This window comes from Cibotium barometz, chromosome 21, assembly GCF_041138505.1.
Source record: "Cibotium barometz isolate CiBa-2024 chromosome 21, ASM4113850v1, whole genome shotgun sequence".
Lineage (NCBI taxonomy): Eukaryota > Viridiplantae > Streptophyta > Polypodiopsida > Cyatheales > Cibotiaceae > Cibotium > Cibotium barometz.
The window spans coordinates 39,620,922-39,640,766 of NC_141066.1; the positions used below are offsets into that span (position 1 = coordinate 39,620,922).

Here is a 19,845-nt window from a genome sequence, read left to right on the forward strand (position 1 = left end):
TGGCAAAGCAGCAGGGAAGACTTTTATGCCTTGAACCCTCAGAAATCCACTTGCAGTCAAGGGGCTTTTGTCCAATTTCTGTCCGGGACTGTTGTATGCAGTGGTGGGGACTGTCAAGGTCTGATTTTCACTCATTTGGACAGCCAAGAGAGCATTTATTGCTACTGTACTTGCTGGTACAGATTAGGTACAACTTTGTACAAGTTTTGGCATGGCTGTACATTGATTTGAGTGAGGAAAAGGCTCATTTTCAACTGCTGTACTTGCCAGTACAGATTTGGTACATCATTGGTGAGCACTTAGTACTGTTGTACAGTATTTTGGAAGGGGAACAGAGCACATCTAAGGTGCTGTCATAAATTTGCAGCAACCAGATTTTGGTGATTTTATCACATTCAGTGGGAGGAGAGTTGCATTCGTGCTTCTGCAGTGGGAGATAAACTTTGGGAGAACAACTGTGAGCACTTTGTGTGCTTTTGGTGCAATGTTTTGCACATCTTGCAGGGAGTCAGGCATTGACTGTGTCAAAGGTTGCATATTGCTATGGCAACCACAGGTGAGAGCTCTTCATTGCTTCACATCAAAAAGCTTGAAGGCTCACATAATTATGACATTTGGCAAGCCCAGTGCTATAATGTGTTGCTCCAGAACACGCAACACAAGCCAATCAAAGGAAGGGGTGTAATGCCCGCTTCTCTTACTCCTGAAGAATGGGAAGATATGGATGAGCTAGCAAGATCCACCATCATGTTGTCTGTGTCACACACTTTACTTTTCAGCATACGTGAAGAGAAGACAGCTTGGGGAATGTGGCAAAGATTGCAGGACTTGTATGCCCAGCAAAGTGCCTCAAGCAAAGTGTATTGGTTGAAGAAACTCATAGGTCTTCAAATGAAGGAAGGGGCGTCTATGACAGCCCATCTAAATGAGTTTAATGGTGTTGTTAGCCAGGTCATCAATCAAAAGTTGCCAATGGACGATGAGTTCAAAGCCACCTTTCTCTTATGCACTTTGCCAGAGAGTTGGGACACATTCAGGACAGCCACTAGCAATTCAAATGCTATGCTGTCATATGCAGATGTGGAGGGTGCTCTCCTTCAAGAGGAGATGAACAGGAAGAACAACTCTGTTGGAAAGTCTAATGCAATGAATGCACGTGGGAGATCCCAGCAAAGGGGTAAAAGCCAAGAACGGGGAAGGAGCAAGTCCCGCTCCAAAAAGGACTTGGAATGCCATTATTGTGGCAAGAAGGGACATTTCAAAAAGCAATGCTACAAATGGAAGAATGATCAAAAGGAAAAGCGCAAAGGAAAAGACACAGACAAAGATGAAGCCAAAGATGCAAAGCCAAAGGGCAAAAGTGGAGTCAAGATTGAAGAAGTCAATGTGTCACATGCAGGTGACAATGAGGATGAAGTCCTATTCATGTCTTCACTTGATGCCCATTCACTCCTTGCAGGAGATGGTCATGGTATGCACTCATGGATCATTGATTCAGGTGCCTCCTTTCATGTCACAGGTTGCAGAGACTTGTTTGTCAGGTATACTGCTAGCAATGAAGGAGTAGTTTATTTGGGTGACAACCATGCATGCCAGATTCTTGGCAGAGGTGATGTGAGGCTTGTGTTTTCAGATGGCTCACAGCTTATGCTCCATGATGTCAGGCATGTGCCTGAGGTGGTGGAAAGTGGAAGATTAGTAAGGGCTCACTGGTTGTTGCCAGAGGCTCTAAGGTGGACACTCTTTACTTGATGCATGCTAATGTTTGTCACCATGCTAATGTAAATGCAACCGAGCTGCCGGAAATCTCTATGTGGCATAGCCGGTTGGGACACATGAGTGTCAAAGGAATGGAGCAATTGTCTCGTTTTGGTTACTTGCCTTCTCTAAAGTTCCCAAGTTTTCAGTTTTGTGAGCATTGTATATATGGCAGGCAACTCCAGTGCCCCCACAAAATAGCTCTTGGACAGAAAGCTGCTCAGTTAGAGCTTGTGCATACAGATGTATGTGAGATGCCTCAGCTTTCTTTGGGAGGGGCAAAATATTGTGTGTCTTTTATTGATGATGCCACACGCAAGGTGTGGGTTTATCCTCTTCGTTTGAAGAGTGATACATTCTCAGTGTTTGAGAAGTTTGTTGCTCATGTTGAGAATCAAACTGGCAAAACACTGAAGGCTTTGCGTTCCGACAATGGTGGAGAGTATATGTCCAAACAGTTTCAAGACTTTTGTGATGCTAAAGGCATCAAGAGGAAGCTCTCTGCTCCTTATGATCCTCCACAAAACGGGACAGCAGAGAGGATGAACAGGACCATTCAGGAGAAGGTCCGTTCTATGTTGTCACATGCTGCGTTACCTCATGGTTTTTGGGCGGAAGCTGTTATGACAGCCGTTCATCTTATAAACAGGTCACCTAACACGAGGCTTGGTGGGAAAGTGCCAGAGGAAGTATGGACATGGAAGCCTCCGTCCTACAAGCACTTAATAGTGTTTGGTTGCATTGCGTACGTGCACATACGCAGGGAAATACGCACCAAACTTGATCCTAAGTCTCACAAATGCATATTCCTAGGATATGGTGACAGAGGTGAAATGGGGTATAGACTTTGGGATCCAGTGAATAGAAAGATTATACGCAGCAATGATGTCATTTTTTATGAAACATGCATGTATAAGGAGCCTGCAAGGCAACAGGAGCCTGGCAGAGTCATCTTTGATGATGATGGACATCATGGACAACAACCAAGGGCTGTAAATCAGCCATTACAGCAACAAAACCAGCCCTTAAATGGTGCTGAAAATGGTCCAAATGGACAACCAGAGATGGCAGAAGATATCCCTATGGATATTCCACAGTTAGAGGAGATACCGGGCATGATCTTTCAACCTTATGGCATGGAACAGAAGCCACCAATAGGTGATATGCAGGCTGGACAGCAACCTGCAAATGATGGTCATTGGGTACGGAGGTCCACAAGACCCTCCAGACCCCCTGACAGGTTTGTTCCAAGGGTTGACTACTTGATGCTCACTGACTGTGGGGAGTCCTCATGTTATAAGGAGGCTTTACAGAGGGCAGACAAGGCTCTTTGGGAGCGTGCTATGAAGTCAGAGATGGATTCTCTGCACAAAAATGGAACATGAAAGTTGGTGCATTTGCCTATAGGCAAGAAGGTTTTGCCATGCAAGTGGGTTTACAGGCTCAAAGTTGCACCTGATGCAAAGCCAAGATACAAAGCCAGGTTAGTGGCTAAGGGCTTCAAGCAGGAAAATGGTGTGGACTTTGATGAGATCTTCTCTCCAGTGGTCAAAATGACCACACTTAGAGCTATATTAGCTTTGGTTGCTCATGATGATCTCGATTTGATTCAGATGGATGTGAAGACTGCTTTTCTTCACGGTGATCTCCATGAGGAGATATATATGCAACAGCCAGAGGGTTATGCAGTGAATGGAAAGGAGAAGCTTGTATGCAAGCTAAAAAAAGAGTCTTTATGGGCTCAAACAGGCACCAAGGGAATGGTATCATAAATTTGATACATTCATGAAATCCCAAGATTTCAGGAGGAGTGACATAGATCACTGCTTATACACCAAGAAAGCTTCGGATGGCAGTCTATTGATCCTCATCTTGTATGTTGATGATATGTTGATTGCCGGGAAATCTCGTAAAGAGATGGATGCCTTGAAGAAGCGCCTGCATCAGGCCTTTGATATGAAGGATTTGGGTGATGCAAATCACATTTTGGGTATGCGGATACTTCGGGACAGAAATCAGCATGTGTTGTATTTGTCTCAGAAGGAATACATTGGCAAAGTTTTGCAGAGGTTCAATATGGCGGGGGGGAAGAAGACTAGTACTCCTTTGCCTCCATATGTGAAACTCAGTGCTAAGGACAGTCCACAGTCGGATAGTGACAGGGTTGATATGGCCAAGATTCCGTATGCTTCAACTTGTGGCAGTCTCATGTATGCCATGGTTGCTACCAGGCCGGACATTGCATTTGCAGTGGGAGTGGTTACTAGATACATGGCCAAACCTGGCAAGAAGCATTGGGAAGCAGTGAAAGGTGTCATGAGATACCTGAAGGGCAGCATTTGCTTTGACAAACAGGATGCATTAGTGCATGGTTACACGGATTCGGATTATGTCGGTCATCCAGATAACCGGAAGTCTACTACCGGTTATGTGTTTACATTCACAGGAGGTGCTGTGTCATGGATATCCAGGATGTAGAAGTGCACTGCCTTATCTACTACAGAGGCCGAGTATATTGCAGCCACAGAGGCTTGCAAGGAGGCATTATGGCTATCTCGGTTAGTGGTTGATTTGGGTTATACAGGGGATATTCCATTGTTGCATTGTGACAGTCAGAGTGCCATCCAGTTGGCAAAGAACCCTGTCTTTCATGCAAAGACGAAGCATGTGGATGTGAAGTATCACTTCATCAGAGAGGTGATAGAGAACAAGCTGATTCAGCTTGTCAAGATTCATACGGATGACAACCCGGCTGATCTGTTGACAAAGAGTTTGCCTCCACAGCGGTTTGCTCATTGCAGACACTTGATGGGCATTGGATGAGGCCAGTTTCAGCCTTGATATGGCCTTGTATATTATCATGTACATGCTGATTTTTCTTTTCCTTCATTTAAGGGCACTTTGCCTTTAAGTGGGAGGTTGTTGGGGTAAAGGCATTATACCCTTATAGTGTGTACAAGCCCATGTGTTTTATAGTACATAGTACACTTGGTACTTTTAATGTACTAAGTGCACTATGTGTACTAGAGCAAATATACATGTGTGATAGGGGAGTCACACACTCATACATTGAGTTGACTTATCCCCACATGTCTCTCTCTCTCTCTCCCTTCTTCTCTGTGTATGTCTCCCACATGAAACCCTAACTCTCTCCCTTCATCTATGACATGTATGGGTTTACACAACACGGGCAGTGACCGTGAGTGCCCAAGATTCGCATGGATGGTGTCCATGACATTCTGGTCTTTGTGTTGTGCATGACGGAAGACTTACAGGTGTACAGATGAGAAGAAGGGGGAAATTTTTCCAGTAACATTTTGCATAGCCATGTGTACGCTGGCTTTTGTTTCTTTGTGTGACATGTTTTGTCTACTTGGACAGTGAATGTTCATGGGACACGGGTACACCTGGATACCCTATGGATGCGTGTGTGCATACTCTGTTTGGGCCTGAAGCAGTGTTTTGCTGGGTTTTGCAGGTGGTAAGTGTGAACAATTCTTTTTATTCAATTTTACTAAGGTTTATGGGTGCAGGATTCACACACTGAAGTTGGGCAGACAACATATAAATTTATTAACTCAATTCACACCAGGTTGGACCAGATTTTAAATAATTAAGGTTTGGCAGGACAAACTTCAGTGGACAGCCTCTCTTAGCAACTTGTGGAGATATTTTGAGCTGGGAGCCCACTTTGGCAACTCAAGTGGCTATTTTGAGTGTCTTGCTCAGTTTTGATTAGTGCTAATCTTTCATTTGCTTAGTGTTAATCAACGTTTAAGTATTCCGCTGCGTCACTCTTGTGACATGTGAAGAGACTGCAGAGGTGTCTATTTCACCATTTGAAGAGTCTACCAGCGCCATTTGGATGGAACTTTTTAACACGCTCCATGGCTGGGAATGGTATCAAGGTAATTCCACGGACATGTAAGAACGAAGGTCAACGTTATTTTGCATATTTGCCAAGAACCCTTCTTGTCCAGAGACTAGATGAAAACAAATGTGCTACAGACCCCCAATGTGGCTCTTCCAGACATGTAAGAACAAAGGTCAACGTTATTTTGCATATTTGCCAAGAACCCTTCTTGTCCAGAGACTAGATGAAAACAAATGTGCTACAGACCCCCAATGTGGCTCTTCCATGACAATCTCTCCCTGAAGGCTGTGAGGAATAAACACAAGGTATACCATTGAGTCAAACATGTATATACACAACCACATGCTCATAAGGGTACACAACACATAAAATCTGGGACAATGTGTGGGAATAAACACAAAATAAACCATTGAGGCAAACATGTACACACACGAGAAATCATGAGAACACTAATAAAACCAGTAACCACTAGGATATGCTTTGCTTGGAATTACCTTCAATGCCTTAGCCAAAGCCAAAGGTGATTGTTGTAGCAACACTTGATCGGATGGTAGCTTTGTGTAGACAGCATAACAGCAACTTCCGGGATTCATCCAAATGAGACCACTTTTACCTTCTGCCGTAGCAGCAGTACCTGACTGCGATTGCTCTTTTTCACCATGGATAACAACTCCCTCTGTGACTTCGGCATCTGTTCTTGCTTGCCCATTTCCCAAAGAGACATTTTCTTCAGAGAACTTTACGCCTTGAGCCGCTGTATGTAAGCAGCTGCCCCCCTTCGAGCTTGGACCCATAGCAAGGGAACTTACATCAGTCAAGACATCAGCATAATCTCTTATTTGGACACCTATCGAGGTCAAGTACTCTTCCACCTACAAAGAAAGTGTTTTCAAGTATCAGGCTTTCCCTGTTACATTCCAAAAAAAAGGAAACAGGTTTGAAAGCAACCAACAGACCTCTGGCATGATCTTCCGCTTGTCAACGTAAAGGAAAGCCGAATGCACCGTCACAACAGCGTACGAATGCACAACCGGATTGTACGACACGTCCCGACCTCGCAGATTGTAAAGCCATGCAACCTGTTTGGGAATGACTACTAAAAATCCTCACTTTGTCAAAAGTTCCAAGAAATTTTCAAATGAGAAAAGGGGCAGGAAAAAAATACCTCATCGAGAGTTGTGATGACAAGTGCACTAGCTTTCACTTCTGAAAGTTTCGTCCTCAGCTCTGTAAGCTTATCCTCAGAAGATCGGCCAGAAAATTGAATGGGGTGAACTGCCACCGGGTAGATCGTGGGTTCGGGGCGATCTTTCCAAATCTCATCCACCAAGTTTTTCTCGAGCTGGACGAGCCGCTGGCCTTTCTTGCTAAATGCCTGCTGCCATTGCTGGGCAGTTTCGATTGATACACACCACGGGTCAACTCCTACAACAGCATCTTTCTCCAGGTTCTGTAATGTGCATTCATAAGAAGATCAAGATTCAAGAGTCATGCCCATATGCTTCTACTTTTGTGAAATAAAGGATGCACATGCAGCCAATGAGTGTGTAGCCTAGCAGTGTGGGTTTGTGTCATGTGACCGGGAAGGGGGAGGTCCGGAGTTCAAATCTGCATAGGCACTCCGGTAACATCTGGAGCCATAATTGTACAGCCTTTGGCAGAAGACCAAACCGCCTTCGAGTGGGCACCCAAGTTACTACTACAGAAGGATCTGCTCATGAAAAAAAAAACAAAAGTATGCACATAAAGACTGCTTAGATAGGGGGGTCATTGTCTTACATCAGCAAGCCAAGCTTCAACTACTGGGTCTTCTCCAACCCGCATAAGCTTCCAACGGCTGCTTAGTTGCTGTGTTGCTTGAAAAAAATACCTGCCATCTGTCCAAAGCAATGCCTGGTTGCGTGTTATAAGTGCCAGTCCTGCACAAACAAACACACAGCCCCCTGTCAAGATAGCACATCTTTAGAGACACCAAGGGCTAGATATAAATGCAAAGATCTGTGATATCGTTGACTAAAAGCAAGTTGCAGAAACGGCCCTCAAAAAAGGCGGTGCTACCTTAGAAAACAGCGCTGGATTAAATGTTCAAACAGCTTGCGAGACATGCAAGCAACCACGAGAGGAGCTTTCTGCTTTGAGTGCAGAAAAAGCAAAAAGGTAATGCATATGTAAGGCCACCAAAAATTTGCTAAGACTGAGGAAAAGACGTTCAAGAAAGGTGGTCTGCAGCCAGCAAGACCCCCTGGGAGGCAGGGTACACACGACCCAGGAGGTGGAGAAAGAGAAGCACTATATGTTCAGATGTCCACCCTACTATGATATTCAGAAGAGATTACACTGTCTTTGTTGAGATGGAATCGTCCCCCTCATGGGTTATGTAGTATGAAGATCAAAGATGCTTGGGTAAGTACCTACTAGAGCTTGGGAGGTCAAGCTTAGACGGTACCGAGGAAGTCGGAACCACCTGGACGCTTCTGGGACCTCCATTACAGACTTCTTTAAATTGCCTTTGCTAGCGACGAAGGATGCCATTCGGGCCCCACAGGGTCATAGGGATCACACAGGCCATGACTACATACCAAAGCACAAGACAAAGGGATCATGCAGGGCATCGACTACATACCAAAGCTTTGGCCCCACACCCCCCTGCAGGATCAGTAGAGAGAGAGCACGATGTCAAAATGCACAGCGGAAATGAAGACAACTGCTGTAGAGAGTAAAATGCAGATGAGAGAGCGAGAGAGAAGCTGTATAAACTCGCAATATACACTTGAAAATCCTAGAAATGATACAATGGAAGTGTGGGGGGCCGGGGCCAATATATATGGCCCCAACCTACTGGTCGGCCAGCCCATAAACAGCTGACAGCAGCAATAAATGCTCACGACCAGCAAAAAACAGTCTGCTAGGTAAAAATCAGTCGGCCAGCACTGATACAGCGACAGCCAGAAAACAGTCCTCCCACACCCAACAAAAATGGGAAAATACTATGAAAAGTGAGGAAAAATGGGGGAACCCCTAAAATGGGCGGGCACACCCACAACAGAGGAGATGACTGCTAACACCCCCTCTCAGCTCCTAGATGTGGAACCAACCCTAGTGAGCTAGAGTGTTGCCGGAGCATAGCCTGAGGTATAGACTTCGTGAAGAGGTCCGCCGCATTGTCGTCCGTTGACAATAAACGAGCAAGATGTCACCAGCCAAAATCTTCTCACGAACAAAGTGATATTGTATCTCTATGTGCTTGGTCTGGGCATGGAAGACCGCATTCCAAGCAATAGCGATACAGCTCTGGTTATCACATTGGATGGCCTTGGGCTCCTTCTGTGGAAGCCTAATCTCGCCAAGCAACCTCCGCAGCCACACAACCTCGCAAAGCAGCACCACAAGCAGCCCGGTACTCTGCCTCTGTAGACGATAAGGCAATAGTTGGCTTCCTCTTTCTGCTCCATGAAAGAGCTCCTGAGCCGAGGGTAAATCCGTAGCCTGATGTAGATCTCCTCGTGTCTAGATCTCCTGCCCAATCTAAATCACTCCAGCCTTGGAGTCGGACAAGGTCCTTTGTTTCCCCTCCACTGTCGTAGAAGAGTCCAAGATCCTTCGTACCTTGCAGATACCGCAAGATCCACAATCATGCGTCCCAATGAGTCTTCAAAGGCGTCTACATGAACGAGCTCAACAGCCCCATAGCAAAGCTCAAGTCCAATTTGGTGTTTAACAACCAGATCAATGAACCAACAAGCTTTCGATACAGAGAGGCATCAACCGGCTCACAAGGATCATTCACTGTAAGCTTCGTGTTCAAGTCCATCGACGACATGATAGGCTTGGAGTTCTCCATCCCAAACCCAAGAAGAAGTGGAGTAAGCCTAAGTCGGTCATCTCAAACTCCTTTGACAAGGCAGCCTCCGTCACTGCAATATGCTCCACATTACCGCCAATGAGAATGAGATCATCGACATAAAGGATAATCAATGTGACCAAATAGCGTTCTCGAAAGAGATACAAGTTAGGATCTCCAACTGATCTTTGAAATCCAGTCCGTAGAAAGACATAATCAATCTTCTGATTCCAAGCCCTAGGAACCTGCTTAACCATACAAGGCCATCCGCAACCTGAAAACCATCCCCTTTGATCCTGGAACCTCAAAGCCTAGAGGCTGCTCAACGTACACCTCCTCCTGCAAGTCACCATTAAGGAACGCGGATTTTACATCCATCTGATATATGGGCCACCACTGAGAAGAGGCAAGGGCAAGAACGGTCCGAATCGTGGTCATCCTCACTATCGGTGCAAAGGTATCCTCATAGTCGATGCCAGGCCGCTAAGCATAACCCTCATCCACAAGTCTGGCTTTGTGCTTGTCCACCGACCCATCTGACGTATACTTGGTCTTAAAGACCCACTTGACACCAATGAGTGACTGTTTTGACAGCCTTGGAACCAACTCCCAAGTTTTATTCTTCTCTATGGCATCCAGTTTGACTTGCATGGCTTTCCTCCAAGTATCATGAGAAAGAGCTTCCTTCACGGAAGTGGGCTCTTTGTCCCGCATGATACGAGACATAAAAGTATAGTTTACCTGTAAGAGCTCCGCTGAATGGCTTTTGTCACGAACTCTGTGTGATCTTCGAGGTCCGTGCTCTATGGTCCACTCAAAGGGAAGCTCCGTAACACCCGACTCCCAAAGGGTGTCTAATAACACCCCTAGGTACTCGAACAAAACGCGGAGCCTCCTACTGTTGTTGGGGCTCAATTCTAGCCTTAGGCTCAACCTCAACAACTAACTGAGGCTGTCTAGCTGAAACAATAGACTCGGAATCATTATCAAATTCATATAGGTCTCCAAGAAGTGGCGGCTCATCAAAGACAACATCTCTACTAACAACCACCTCATTCCGCACCGGGTCATACAATTTGATCCTTTGGAAAGACAGTTATATATCCCACAAATACAAGCTTTTAGGACTTCGAGTAAAGCTTCCCCCTCTGCTTCTTTGGAATGTGAACATATGCATCACTCCCAAACACACGGAAATGGGAGACATCTAGTTTCCTGCCAAATTAAACCTCAAATGGAGTCATCTTTGGTACTGAAGTCGTCAGAGATTGCTTGAGGATATGGATAGCCGTAGCCACATCCTCTCCCCAAAGTGAACAAGAAAGATCAAGATGCTCCAACATCGCCCTCGCCATCTCCACCACAATCCAGTTCTTTCGCTCAACCACTCCATTCTTTGAAGGCGAGCCTGTATTGCCCAGCTTCCGCTTGATGCCATGTTCCACACAAAACCACACAAACACATTAGAGGAGAACTCTCCTCCTCTGTCAGCCCGAAGAGTCTTTATCTACAATCCAAACTCTTTCTCCACCATAACATGCCACTCCTTGAACCGAGCAAAAGCTTGGTCCTTCTGGGAAAGTGCATCCATGAGGCCTTGAATATGCATCTGATTGAACCATGCACATAGCCACAAACTCAGCCATGAAAATAGTCCACAAACTCTTCCAAATCAGTCCACAATCTTGCCCTGTTTCCACCCTCTGAACTGTCAAACCCTTCCTCTCACAAAGGGCCAGAGAAACGACTCCGGAACAGTCACGAGCCAGTGAAAAGAGAGACTCAATATGACACCTCCTGCAGTCCGACCTGCTCACAAAGAGAGAGAAACTTACAGTCCTTATGTTGCTTTTCACAAGAGAAAAGACGCAAGGAAAAGCCCCGTTCAATCCTGCCCTCTTATCTTGCAGCCGGGAGAGAGAAAACCTATGAGAGAACCTATTGTCCAGCCTTGTGTTCCCCTCTTACAGTCCACGCTTCTCAGCTGACAGTCAGCTTCTTGCCAAAAGCAAAGGAGAGAGAAGAAGATCATGTAGGCGCCTATATATTCAGCCACACAGCATCCAACCAGTCCTCCAAGAGCCAAAGAGAGAGAGAGAGAGAGAGAGAAAAGAAGGCCTGTGTCTCTGCCTTGTAGCACAGCACAGTAGCCAACTTTTATATCCGAAGAAACATGCGTAAAGAAGTATTAGGCTGCGCCTCTGCACTCTGCAGCACAACCCGCCTGTATCCCCTTCCAAAAAGCAACATATGACCAGCAGCGCAGACCCCCTTCTATAGCTATTTTCCAAAAGCCAGAATCATGCGCTGCCCGCCAGCCCCCTTTCCCAAAAAGCATGAGAGAAAAAGTGGTGTGTCCCCCAAAAGTAGTGTAGCCTCCATAAATAGCTTAGGGGCCACCAAAGGTTATAAAACCTTTTAGATTTTAATTCCTTTGTCCCCTTCACACTTGGGGTTGTCCACACATGTTTCTGTCACCAATTGGCCGACCATTTGGTCCATTCCTAGTTTTTGCGTCTCGTTCACTTGAGGCCAAGCCGGTGTCTCATGTGAAGAGGCCAGTATTTTGCTGACATGGACGGGAGCCAGACTGGTGCCACCCGTGTGTTAGCAGGATGGTGTCGTATGGACGGGAGCCAGATCAGTGCCACCCGTGTATGACCTGGACTGTGTTCGATCCATGGGACTGTCACGCTGGGAAGAGCCAGTATTCGTGCCGTGTTTTACCTATGGGACTGTCACACCTTAGGGAAACTCGTGCCTGGAACTGTGTCTTACCTATGGGACTGTCACTCCATAGAAAGACCAGGATTTTATGTTTTTATGTCGTGCCAGTTTTGTGCCGACAGATATTTTGTACATGTTCCATGAACGGGAGATATGTCCATGTTACTTTTTGCACATGCACACATATTTTGCATGCTTGAAACTGTTTTCGCATGACATGTATTTGTGTGTTTGCCTGCCTGACGTGTTACTTACTGAGCGGGGACGCCTGCCAGTGAGTCGTGAAGTCTGCTCTGTATTCTGACGAGTTTTAGTGCATGTGAACAGGTGGTAAGTATATGGTACATGTTGTTTTAATGTTTTATATTCTAACCCTTTGATTTATAAGGTTAGGTGTTCACACTTATTTAAAAAGTGGGCACCCACTTTGGGGCCAAGGTGGGGAGCCCCACTTTTAAGTGAGTGTGGGGGTGGGCATGGTCACCAACCCCCACTAGTCCCCCTTCATGCAAGCATGGAGATCTCTAGTTGCAACTCCACCTTAATTTTATTAAAAGAAATCTCTCCCTTCAAGCGTAAAAAGAATCGCCTCCTTCTGGCGTTGATTTTTCATCAACCGGCTATCATCTTCTCTTGCGCCTGATTTTCCCCAGGCGGCTGGCTGCAACTGTTTCTGTACCCTCTATACTGCAGGCTGTACCTTCTGTACTGCAGGCTGCGTACCTTCTATACTGCAGGCTGTGTACAACTTCTCTCCCTCAAGCTGACGGATGCTTTCCCTGCACAGTGACTGCAATACCCACTGCTCTGCTGGCTGCGCTTACTACCCTACCAGGCGGCTGATGTATTGTTGCTCCTTCAGGCGGCTGCTACTGCACTCAGACGTGGGCCTTCTTCACAAGGCACTGCTGCGCATGTGCTACTACAGCCAGGCTCCCGTTACATGTTTTGCCTACACAGAGTTGGCTGCCACCATCTGAAGGCCACGCCTCACTCTACTGCTCCTCTCCTGCAGGCAACTGTGCCATCTCCACAAAGTGGTTGCTCTTACTGTCCAGCAGGCTGCAAGTGACTGTGCACTCCTTCTCCAATCAGGCAAAGAGCAGGCGGCTGTGTCCTTTGTGGCGGTACATCATCTCCACTGGTGTTCTACAAGGAAGACTTCGCATTACCTGAGTGGTTTCATCATACCGCAAGTTTTGGTTTTCTATCAACCATTTACAAGTAAGTGATTTTCAGATTTGAGTAAAATATTATGTGTTTAAATCTGATAAAGGATTCAACCAGCTCGGCCAACACCCGTTCGGTGCCGGGTTGTCCAAGCTATTTTGGCGAACCTCGGTCCAAAGGTGCTGAGATCGGGAGAGCCAGGCGTTAGTACGAGAGCGCCTGTTTGTGCGTGGTCTCGGAACACCAGTGAGGCGCTCTCCGCGGAGTCCAGTGAAAGCACGGGACCGCAGAGATTGGACCACACTAGTGGTCGTTCTGCTTCGAGCTTCTTCATCGAAATCCGAGCCTACTTGTTTGGCACTGTTTTCATATGTACATGGACATTAGCTGGTTCTCAGAACCCATGGAGCATTGTATTCATTAAATACTCCCAATAAATATATCATATATTGAGGGGGGGGTCGGCCCGTTCCGGCCCCAGTGCTGGTGTCCATCTTTCCATTTCTGTTCTTTTAAATTTCAAGTTGTTTAAGTTGTCCATTTCAAATTTGTGGTTTTAAAGTTGTGCTATTAAGCGTGTGGGTGTCCAACGGAGTCCTTCCCACTTGACGGGATCGGTTTCAGTTTCCTTTTTGTCCGGCCACCCAAGTATGAACATTTAAATATATAACTTGCTCACCGACCACCATGCTCACACTTATGCTGCACCAATTTCACAGGGTCATGACATACCCCCTCTTGAAAAATGGCAAGCGTCCTCGATTGCATTCTGGTGATACAGCAAGACATCCAAAGCGGAACCACACTGATAACGAAGGCTACCCAATACATTAAGATATCAGCCATGTGATCCAACTAAAAGTGAAAAGTACAATATGGTAAGCCATGCATATGGAACAACATTCACTACAAACCAATGGTGTAGTAATAGTCCAAGTTGTATACAACTGTGAACCATACACAACCACAACATCCAATGTGACTAGTACGCATATATCATAGAAGTCCCATAAGCAGATGTATTGTCAGCTGTCAGTATCTTCGGGTGAGACAAAAGCTGCACCAAGCGACCTCTAGATGACATCTGAGCCTATCTGTATCAAGAGAGCGGAGGTGCTACCCCCCTCTTGAGCATCAGGCAATGCTCCAAACCTATGCTCTGCTAAACTTGAATGAGTTGTAGCAAGAGTCGGCTCCAACTCAAAGGCATCGAGATAAAGCTACAATACCTGAGGTGAATCTGCTAAGTCACCCTCCTCCATCCACTTTGCATCCATCGGTGAATAGTTCTTGAACTTCACAAGATAGCGACGGGAAACTTTACCTCATACCTTTCTTTCCTTATGTGCCAGTATCTGCTCGAGAATAAGAACCTCATCAAATTCCTCCACTTCCGGCTGAGCCTCATCTGATACATCCTCAGGCACATCCCCTCGGAAAGGTCTAAGTAGACTCGCATGAAATGCATTGTGAAACCTCCAGTGATCTGGTAGCTTCAAACGATAGGCCACCTCACGAATCTTTTCCAATACCTGAAAAGGTCCATAATAGCGTATGCTCAACTTAGGAAATAAGCGCTCTTTGCCCTTCCTCTTTTTTAGCCTAGCTTTCTCAAATCGCAAAAGAACCCAGTCACCCAATGCAAACTCTAATGCACGCCTGTGACGGTCCGCTGCCTTCTTTTGCTTTTGCTAAGTTTTTTGGAGTGTCAACTTAACTCTCCTATAAGCTTCATCCATGTTCTCCACATGCTGGTCAGCCTCAAAGATCTTACCCTTTGTGTGCAAAATGGGTGGTACCTTCTTCCCTCCTTCCACAATCTCAAAAGGTGCCTTGCCCGTAGAGGTATGGATGGTGTTGTTATAAGCGAACTCCACCAAAGAAAGATACTTTTCCCCTTGTTGCTTGTGCTCTGACACATAACACTTGAGAAGATCTAACACTCTGGAATTAGCCTCTTCCGACTGCCCATCTGTCTATGGATGAAACGATGATGAAAACTTGAGAGTTATACCCATGTTGTCAAACAACCCTCTCCAAAATAAACTCGTCATCCGTGGATCACGGTCACTAATGATAGACGAAGGCATGCCATGATACTTGAAGGTGTTCACCATGAACAACTTCACCATGTGATCAAATTTGATCTTCTTATGCACGGGAATGAAATGAGTCTACTTACTGAACTTGCATATGATAGTCCAAATGCCATCATTCCCCGTTTGTGTCCTCGAAAGATCAAATATAAAATCCATGGCAATGCTCTCCCATGGTCTATCTGGAATAGGTAAAAGCTGAAGTAAGCCTGGTGCTCTGATGATCAGTCTTAACGGTAAATTCAGCTCCCAAAAGATAATGCTTCCACATCGTGAGAGCATGAATCACTGCCAATAACTCTTTCTCGTAAACCTGCAAGTAGAGTTCGGCATGTTGCAACCGACGGCTCTTAAATGCCATTGCATGGCCTTCCTGGTTCAACACTGCACCAATAGAACTCCCACATGCATCACATTCCACCGAGAAAGGTTTATGCAAATCTGAAATGATCAACACCGGTCCAGTCATGATTGCTTCCTTTAACTTAAGGAGGGCATTCCTTTGCTTGTCACCCCAGTGAAAAGTAGCTTTCTTCTTTGTTAAATCATGCAAAGGCGAAGCAATCTCGGCGAAGAGCTTAATAAACCGGCGATAATATGAGCATAATCCCAAAAAGCTCCTGATCTCATGTACATTCTTCAATTCTAGCCAATCTTTTATAGCCTGCAACTTGGCGGGATCCATATGTACCCCATCCTTAATGAATTTCAGCCAAGAAAAATTCACTCTTCTTGCCATTAATGTAGAGCTTATGGTGACGAAGCTCTTCAAACACTATGGCCAAATGCTCCTTATGCTGCTCTTCATCTTTAGAGAACACAATGATGTCATCAAAGAAAGTACCTGTGAACTTTTTGTGTGCTCTGAAGATATGATCCATCATACGATTAAATGTGGCAGGCGCATTGGTAAGTCCAAACGGGACCACCAAGAACTCATAAAGCCCAAACTGCGTATGAAAAGCCGTTCTGTGAATATCCTGAGGGACCACCCGTATCTGATGATATCCACTCTTAAGATCGATGCGGCTAAAACATGCTGCACCCTCCAACCTATCTAAAATATCATCGATATTTGGTATCAGAAACCTGATCTTTATCGTCACCTTGTTAAGGGCACGATAATCCACACATCCTGTACAACCCGTCTTTCTTTTGCGCCAGCAATACAAGTGAGCAATAAGGAGATGAACTAGGACGTATCAACCCTTTCTCAAGCAAGTCATTAATTAACCTACACCATAATCTCTTCTTGATGACTTGCACTCACACTGTAAGAAGGTCTATTCGGAGGAATCCTTTACCCTCAAAGGCAGCATCTGCATTCATTTGAGTCCCAAAATCTGTTACATCCAAGCCTATGGCAGCAGCCATATGTACCGAAATGAAATTATCTGTGGATGCATCATCAAACAAAAAGAGTGCGGGCTGATCCCTCAACTGTCCCCATGCTTTACACATTGTTCTATGATCTGGGGGTTGCCCCGTGTTACTCTGCACATCGGGCACAACATTCACATGAGGCTTTTCTGCATTCTTGGGGTTCTGCAGGCATTTAGGATATATGTGATCCTTACTACCGCAACCAAAACATTTCCCATCACGTACATGATGAAGCCTCTGCTGTTTTGACAGCCCAAAATCATTGCGTTTACCCCTCGGCTTCTTAGACAAGTTTCCCTTTGTATCTAAGGCATCTTTCTGCTCACTTTTACAGGTCTGTCCACCCTTTTTCTGGTCATAACCAGCCCGTCTCTTGCCCTTAAATGAATCTGAATTTGACTTTTTTAACCCACTTCATATGCAAATTTTCAGCTATGAGTGCCGAATTTATCAGCTGCTGAAGAGTCTGATTTGGGTACATCTGTAAGCTCTCTTGAATGATGGGGTGCAAACCTGATTCAAACTTCCGTTTCTTCTCCCCATTAGAAAGAGACAAAGGGAGTAACTTTCAGCAGTACCTTCCAGTACTTAGCTATATATGTCTACACTGTCTCCCCTTCATGTCACGTGCATCCCGCACTTGGATGCCACGTAGACATTTCTGAACAGAAGGTGCCGGACCTGGGATGGTGAACTGGTCCCATGTGAGCCCAGTCCGGGACGAGTCAGCCAGGGATCCATCTCAATCGTCCGAGGTCAGGTGTGCATTGTCCTGCACATGGGTCCAAGGTCAGGTGTGCATTGTCCTGCACATGAAACAATGCCAGTCCGCGCTGTGAGTCTCCCTCTAGAATGATGTCAATGGTTCTGTGTATTTGGTATGGTACCCGATGCCAGATCACTGAGTAGATTATGTTTAGGACAAGGGGCCAGCCCATAGGACTACCCCGGATCTGAGTGTGGGCATGGGAATGGTGTAGAACCACCCCCATGAGGGCCAAAAAGGCCCAGGCTGAACCCACCAGCCATGGAGGGGCTGTAGGACAGCCCTAGGGCACAGATAAGGCAATCTCCAGGAGATTACAGCCTTTATATGGCTGTAGGGCATGTATGGGGCAGCCCATAATGGCTGCCCAGCCTTGGGATTGTGGACAAAAGTGGTGTCCAGCCAATCAAAAGCAGGCGCATCACTTTCAGCCTGTTAGGGAAAAAAAGGTAGTATTTTTTGGGATTTAATTCAGCATTTATTGCTGAATTTCACCAGTCGTGGGACATAGCTTGTTTTTTCAGCTGGCCGACTGCTCCTCAGCAGGAGTATAAATAGTGGAGGCCATAATCCCATCATTCATCTCAGTTTTCACCAAGTGCTCAAGCCAATAAAGGGCCAGTCAAGCCAAGGAGATTGCCAAGCAAAGGGGTGGACTTCTGAAGGTCAAGGGCAGGATTTTCCAGCCAAGAGAAGGTCAAGTTTCCTGTATTTGTTTTCAGATTTACATCATTCTAATAAAGCAAATACACCATCCGTGGTGGGGGCCCTACAGAGGGTAATTGGGACCCAATACTGTGTCCTCTCCATCTCCCCCTTCTCTCTCTATTTTCTGCACATCTCCTTTCAGTTTGTGCGTTAATTCCGTCGCGAAAAGAGTGCTGATTTCTGAGTTTTGAAGTACCGATCCTTCTCCGAAGCTTCCGCATATTACAGTGGTATCAGAGCCTACTTCAAGGACAAAGATTCAGCAAAGAAAACCAGAAAACTTTTTCGCTCGTGTGGTTGGTTTTTAGACACCGGTGGACTACCCCTTTCGGAGTGACTCCTGTCCCTCGAAGGACGGTTGGTTTTTAGCCTCCGGAAGCCTCCGGAAGTCTCCCACACAGATAGTGGATGGTCAGATTGCATTCCGGAAAGGAATTGCATTTTCCCGCTATGGCGAGCTTTGGCGACGAGAGATAACTAGAACCATGGGACCAGAGTGCACCAGGTAGCCCAGCTAGGGCACCAGGCTTGAGTGTCACAGACATGTTCCAGCAGATGATGCGAGCAATCGCAGACCAGACAGCCAAGTTGGATGAGCAGAAGGCGCGGATCTTGGCTCTGGAGGAGCGTTCTCGCTCTCCAGCGTCGCGTTTTCCATCTCCTCCTCCCTCTCCTTCCGTATCCCAGATACCAGATCCTCGTCATAGGGACCCTCTCGCGGGGTCACAGCCGCAGCCAAGCTCCTTGCTTGAGTTGCAGATGCGTGCATTGAAGATTCGACAACGAGAAGACGACGCCATGCGACGCGTGGAACACGAGCGTTACCTCAGAGCTTTGGACGCCAGATTGACACCAGCGGCGCCCTCGAATCATTTTCCCGAGAAAATGAATTTCAGTAAGTATAATGGTAAACTCGATCCCACAACTCTTTATTCATGGTTACATCAATTTGAAGCTTACTTTGCCGCAGTTAGGAAAACAGATACTAACAAAGTGATCTTAGCTAGTTGGTACTTGGAAGGTGAGGCCATTCCTTAGTTCGTCCGCGACCTTAAGCAGCGGTTTCTACCGCCCCACTACCTTGAGCGACTCGAAGACGAGTTCAGGAGAGCGTGTCAGAACGCGCAACAGTCCTTCAGTTTGCCAATAAAATTTCGACCTTGTGTCTGCAATTAGGCTTATCTAATTCGGAAGTTTTTGTATGGCCTGGACACGCAAATCCAATGGGAGGTGCGTATGTTTAGGCCAGCCACCTTTGAGGACGCGCACTCGCTTGCGCAGAGTGCAAAAATGAAACACAATGGTGGCAAACCCAGGACTTCCCAGCCGGCTTCTCCCAAGGCTAACACCTCGGGGGGCAAAAGCCAGAACCAGACGGGGTCTTCCCCAGGACAGAGCCCGGGAGCCTCTGGCTCCAAGAACTCGAACAATGAGTCTAAGCTTACTCCAAACCAAAAAGCGGAGGCAGGCAAGACAGGTGGCAAGTTGAGTGCTGAGGAGCTTTCTCAGTACAAGAAGGAG

The 19,845-nt window shown here is 46.2% G+C and overlaps 1 protein-coding gene across 1 annotated transcript in view; it reads right to left on the reverse strand.

Moving 5' to 3' along the window:
• APP1 (aminopeptidase P1) overlaps window positions 1–19,845 on the reverse strand; it is a 71,722-nt gene that overhangs the window by 34,822 nt on the left and 17,055 nt on the right. Inside the window, exons 3-6 of the mRNA XM_086815796.1 lie at window positions 7,412–7,551; window positions 6,798–7,082; window positions 6,589–6,711; window positions 6,127–6,504 (exon numbers count right to left, since the gene is read on the reverse strand). Coding sequence (XP_086671922.1) covers window positions 6,127–6,504; window positions 6,589–6,711; window positions 6,798–7,082; window positions 7,412–7,551 — 926 coding nt within the window. The remainder of the gene's footprint in view (window positions 1–6,126; window positions 6,505–6,588; window positions 6,712–6,797; window positions 7,083–7,411; window positions 7,552–19,845) is intronic.